At 39.6% G+C, this 6,000-nt stretch overlaps 1 protein-coding gene across 2 annotated transcripts in view; it reads left to right on the top strand.

Annotated features, from left to right (window-relative positions):
• The window catches only part of PDE1C (phosphodiesterase 1C, calmodulin-dependent 70kDa), a 65,722-nt gene that overhangs the window by 34,258 nt on the left and 25,464 nt on the right, over nt 1-6,000 (top strand). For both annotated transcript variants that reach the window (XM_010012089.1, XM_010012088.1), the window contains exon 13: nt 3,911-4,210. In XM_010012089.1, the coding sequence (XP_010010391.1) occupies nt 3,911-4,210 (300 nt within the window). The remainder of the gene's footprint in view (nt 1-3,910; nt 4,211-6,000) is intronic.

The raw sequence follows: 6,000 nt of genomic DNA, 5'->3' as shown, positions 1-6,000 counted from the left end.
GATCCCTCGGCATTCTTCCTGTCTTACCAGCAGTAACAACGTCCCCACTGTGTCCAGTTTTGGCCACTGCAGTTCAGCAAACACATGGACCAGTTGCAGACCAGTGCAGAGCACAGCAATGCAAATGATGATAACTGTTGCTGGTAGCTCAAAGCAGTTCTTTGAAGACTGCTGCAGCTGCAGAGTAAAGGAGCTATGGTTTGTTTTTATTCAAACACCCGTGGCTGTTAAGAGGAGAAAAAATTGGCAGGTGATCACAAACTGATAATAACTTAGACACTGGCAAATCTCTATTGTTGGAGATCTTTTGGAATCAATGAGAGCCATCTGCTGAGAACTTATGTACAACTGCCACTTGCCTCCGGGGGCTGGATGGTTGCCCAAGGTCTCCTTGAGCCTTCAGGTGATTTAGACCAGCTTTGGAACAAAAAAAGGAGAAATGTGTCGTTTTGGTTCTTTTTCTTCATGTAATTGTTGGTGATGTAATTTCTTCTCTAAGCTGAATGTTTGTTACTCAAACCCTTATTTAATGGAGTTGTTTTATTTCATGTAAAGGGACGGAGCTCGATTTTAATGTATTCTGTGGCCTTGGCTTCAGGGCTGTTGGAAAATCTGCCATCATTCTCCTATTTGCCAGAGCAGATTGTTCCTCCCCAGCTGAAAGGCCTGTCTAAAGGTGCAGGAAAGCACGCATTATTATTCAAATTAAATTCTCCTTTGTGATTTAAACTTGCCATTCAGGAAAAGCCTTTCTGGGCATTCCATGAAAATGAAAACAAAAACATAATTCAAAATCTGCTTATTTGCCAGGGGCTTTTTTGTAGCTTTTTGTGTTGGTTTTTTTTTTCTCAATTGGCATTTACTATTTCCCAGTTCTTTGTGGAGCAACCAAATTAAAGCTAACCAAACAAGCAAAGCATTTAACATGGATAGTGTCTCACAGAATAGGAGTGTTGAGCAAATGAAGCCAATCCAGTTGACTAGGTTTAAGGATTTAATTTCAGCATGTACCATGCATAACTGCCTGTCTAAGGATCTACTAGATAAAAATCTTACATGTGAGAGACACCTATGGGGAAATAAATAAAATCTATCTTACATTTCAACTAAAACAAATATATAGATTAGCTCATAATAGATTCTGGGTGTTTAAGTTTTAAATGTGCTTTGTACCCACTTGCAGTGACTACTTTGCATAAAGGCTTTTTCCTAAATGTGCACATGTAAATGTCAAGATATGACTCAAGTGGATGTGCCCACATTGCTTAACTAATGCTGCCACTGGTAGTATGTCTGGATGCAGTATTTCATATCCATTCTTTACAGGGTATCCTGACGGTAAGTGTTTGGTTATTAATACTTCAGCTGGAGAGGAAAATGTTTTCTTTTTAATTGCCTCATAAAAAATCCTTCTAGCAGCTCCTGAGGGTAGTCTGTGTAAGAATTAGCTGGTCACTTGAAAGCAGAGAGCTCAACAGTCTGCATTATTAGACATGGGAGCCCTTATCTTTACCTTTCTGACAACCTTTAGCCCTTATGTTTTTGCCAGACTTCATCACCAGCGACTTGGATCAGGGCCTCAGTTTATGGATCAGATATTCAGAAAGCAGTCTCAGCTTCTGTTCATCTGCATTCACTGACTTTCACATAATGTCTGCATTTCTGGGTGCATTTAGCAGTACAACCATGCATGTTTTCTCTTATCTTGAAAGGTTTATACAAACGTCTGGCTCAGAGTGGCTGAGGACTAAGGAACTGGGACTCCAAAACCTTTGCATCAAAACCTGGCTCTGCTGCTCTCTTGCTCCTGACTTGCAGCAAGTCTCTGCACCCCCCTCCATCTGCCTTGCCTGTCTTTGCCATATGCAGCAGGGCCTGCCACACAGCAGGAGTTAAAATTGCTGACCCCTGTCAAACCGGTGGCTTGCAATGCATCAAGATGCTCTGCCCATAAAAATAAGAATTATTAAGCAAAGACAGACACAGCATTTAACTGTTGATTGGCAACAGATAGTGACTGGGGACCAGGAGGGAAGGAAACCCACTATCATTATTATTATTATTATTATTATTATTATTATTACTACTAATACTACTACTACTACTACTACTGGCCGTGGAAGCATCACTGAGCTCTTTTTATCCTGATTATGGTATTTATAGAAAACTTCTAGGACTCTGTGGGCAAAGTAAGTGGGGTTTGTTACTGATCTCTTTTTGCTTAAAGGGTAATCATTAAATACCCACAAATGAAAAATCTGAATAAACAAACACCCTGATGTGCAAAGTACCATTTAGATAAAGTATTTTGTGACACTAATTTTGACAAGAGGCACTCATCCAGTGGTGCTGTAGTAGCCCCAGGTCTCCTGAGCTGAATTTCTCTATTGTTCAGGTGCAAAATGCAGCATTTTTCCTTTTCAGATCCCCAAATGAGAGGTATCCTTCTGTGTACCGTGAGACTCCAGCAAAAATATCAACATGCATTGCTGAGCTGTCAATGGAAGCTACCATAGATCTCAGGAATTATTAATAAAGTGAGGGAGGCTCATATCTAATTTAATTATATTTTCATGTGAGCCAGAATTTACTAATTTAAAAATTAATTAATTTTAGTTAGCTGCTGGCAAGGAAATGCAGATTGGCATTTCTTATCAAAGACAGCTTTCCCCCTTTCTCTCTTGTATCTCATTGTTAGATTTTTCTCTGAAGTAGTTCTGAACCATTTGACAAGACACTTCTTAGAAAGAAATTATTTTGTGGCCAAGCCCCTGCTCTTGTAATGAGTGAAACATCTTCTCTGTAGATATCAAGAATACTTCCATAGGACCAACACTTTATTCAGTGTTTTGTAGTATCTGTTCCTCTGCTCATCAGCTTACACAATCTCTCAGAAAACAGGAGATAGACAGACAGACAGATAGATAGATACATAGATAGAAAGAATGCTTTGGGTTGGAAGGGATCTTCAGAGGTCATTAGTCCAACCCCCCTGCAATAAGTAGAGACATCTTCAAGTAGATCAGGTTGCTCAGAACCACATACACAGAATCATAGAATGGTTTGGGTTGGAAAGGACCTTAAGATCATCCAGTTCCAACTCCCTGTCATGGAGCCACAGTAATTTGCAACCTCTATTATAAGTGTTGCATCAATACCTAGGATTTGGGTAACAACAAGTATCTTGAAAGGGGGAAATTGGCTTCTCTGTGATTTAATTTTTTTCTGAATGACAGTATTTTGAGGTGCTGCTGTTGCTCAAGACTCACTTTTGAATTTATGCCTTTGTGTATTTGTGGTTGACTGTAAGACTTTTGGGATGGAAGGGCAAGTACTAGCAACAGTATATGAGTCTGCCAAGAAAGGACAGAGCCATAAAGAAAAGATAACAGTAAATAGAAGGGAAGAGATTAGGAAGCTGGCATTGGAAGCAACCTGGAACAAGGTGGGGAAAAAGCAGGTATCAAAGAACCAAGTTTTTCTATGTGCATAGGGTTACGTGGTGTGGTATAAGATAAAATGGATGTAACTTGAATGATTGCTGTGTGTCAAAAATGAAACCTTGCCACCCCTAGAACCTTCAGTAGCTAATATCTCTTTTTAATTTGCCTTCTAAGAATTTTGAGGTACTGCATTTTCAAAGGTGAACCTTCCATGGTAGTAAAAAGACATGCAAGTAATACACGTTATAGGCCAACATGGGTTGGGTTTTTTTCACAATACTTTCTTAAATGTTTTTCTGTGCTCTTTTTCCCTTGTCAAGTCAATTCCTACGTTTATCTATGCAAAAGCTGTTTGCATGGAAAAAGCTGAAGTAGATTTAGATGTGTGAGTTGTATCATTCTTCTCAAATTGACTGATAATCATGGTTTCTTTCCTTGGTTTGCTTCTCTCTTTGCTGAGGATGCAGAAGAAAAAGCTAAGAAAGAAGCAGAGGAAAATGCTCATCAGGGAACAGATGAAAAGAAAACAGATGAAAAGGATGAGAAGAAGTCAGCTGAAGACACCACTGCAGCAAAGACAGAGAACAGCAAAGAACCAAATCCAGGGGAAAACAAAAGCGCAGATTCCAATAAGAATCATGTAAATGGGACTCGGCAAACTGGGGTGAACAAACACGAAGCCTCTCAAGGGAAAAATGCACCTAGGACAGATAAGGGAATGGACTCTCATCATGCAGCGGGAGAAGAGAAACAGCATGTCCATAATGGTGAGTTTTCTCCTTCAGCTAAAATGTAAATCCAGCCCTAAAACCAGTATCTAACTTCAGTGATGGGGAACCTGGACACTGGCATAGTCACCTGCATATGGGGACCAGGAGCTGTAATTTAACTTCCAAGTGGTGTGTTTCCAGTTGAAGATGGATACATCATACCTGCTTGGGCAGTTTTGGAGGAAAGGAAAACATTACTTTTCTTGTGGAAATGAAGCAGCCTGTTGTGCGCAGGCTGAAAAGCTGAAACAAATATTCTTGAACAGCTTCAGTGCCTGGGTAACTGACAGAGGAGAAGCCAAAGGTAGCTTATAAACTTTTTTTAAGGCAAATTAAAAGTATTTGAGTAAAGGTATTAAAGGTAATTAAGCCTCAGATGTAAATGTGGCTTGGGACAGAGGATTTTCCCTCCTTTCTGTTTTTAAGTTGTTTTATTTATGCTTCCTTTGCTTATTTTTTTATTAGGGCAGTCACAAGCCATTTGTTTGGTCAGAAATTTGATTCCAGTGTTTTAACTTGCTATAGAACTGAGTTAAAATAAGAATCCTATTTTGCACCCAGAAGAGGTGGAAATATGTTTGAAAATTGCAGCAAACATTAACCTGTGCCCCCCCATTAGAACAGATTAGTTGTCTCCTGGCCATTTCACTGTCCTTCCCTCCCCAGCTCCTTGAAGCCATTATCAAAAACTTGGATGCTGGTCAAGAGACAAAAAGTTTGGGGACATCTGAAATCCCAGTTAGACTGCATCAGACTTCTGAAACCTTTTGTTTTACATGCTTTTAACAATACGGGGTTATTAAAGTTTGGTCTAGTGATTTCGACAGTACCTTTTTCTGCAATGTCTCTGTGCTGCTGGTGTCATAAATGCTTTGAAAGCAATTACAGTGATTTCTGAAAATTAGCATCGTCCTCAGGACAAGAAATTCTGCTCCTTAATTTATGGGAAAAGGCCTTTATGAGGTCCAATCACTGCAGAGACTTTGGAGACTGATGAAATCCTCACATTAATATCTCTGGGTTCACCACAGCTCCCTTTACACCTATATGTTAATATCTCATCATAAAGTATTTGCCTTGTTATTTCTCTGCCTTTGTAATCCCTTTCAGAAAGATCGTTATGATCATCATTTTGCTCTGCTGCTGGCATTATGGCAGGGTGGATATTACAATACTCAAAAGCCCCCTATTTATAATAAGTTATATTCAATGAAAGTTCAGAAACTGTGTTGTTGGGTGAGCTTAAAGTCTCTTTCAGTCACTTGCTGCCCGTGTGCTTTCTCTGAGAGATCAAACTGTGAAATAATGTGTGTGTAGATACTCATCATTTTTTCCTACATGCATTTAGGGTCAAGCAACTTCTTCATGCAATGGTGAAATAAAGCATTAATAGCTCATCATTACCATCAGCCATATGATGGTGGAGGAAATGTAAGAAGGAGGAGGGTGACCTTGCTTCTCTACAATTACTTTTATTTTTGGGCTGTTAAAAAAAATATATAACCACTGGCCATGACTATTTTGAAAGCAGGTCAGGTCCTCTTTAACACCTAATACCTATAATGTGGATCTAAAGGCTGGGAACTAGTTGTAATAACAAAACTAGTAATAGAAAATGGAATAAGCATCACTTTAATGCAGCCCTGTAACATACCTCACAGTTACAAAATTCAGAAGTGAGACATTTTGTATTGAGGTGTGGATCACACATTCACTGCTAGTCCTCTGAGGAGGGAAGGACAAGCTGCCTGCTCCCATGTGGGCAGGCTGCTGTTGCTTTTCTGGAC

This window comes from Nestor notabilis, unplaced genomic scaffold, assembly GCF_000696875.1.
Source record: "Nestor notabilis isolate BGI_N333 unplaced genomic scaffold, ASM69687v1 scaffold8343, whole genome shotgun sequence".
NCBI lineage: Eukaryota > Metazoa > Chordata > Aves > Psittaciformes > Psittacidae > Nestor > Nestor notabilis.
Note: the sequence above shows the minus strand (reverse complement) of the source record. Positions and strands in the feature narration are given on the sequence as shown.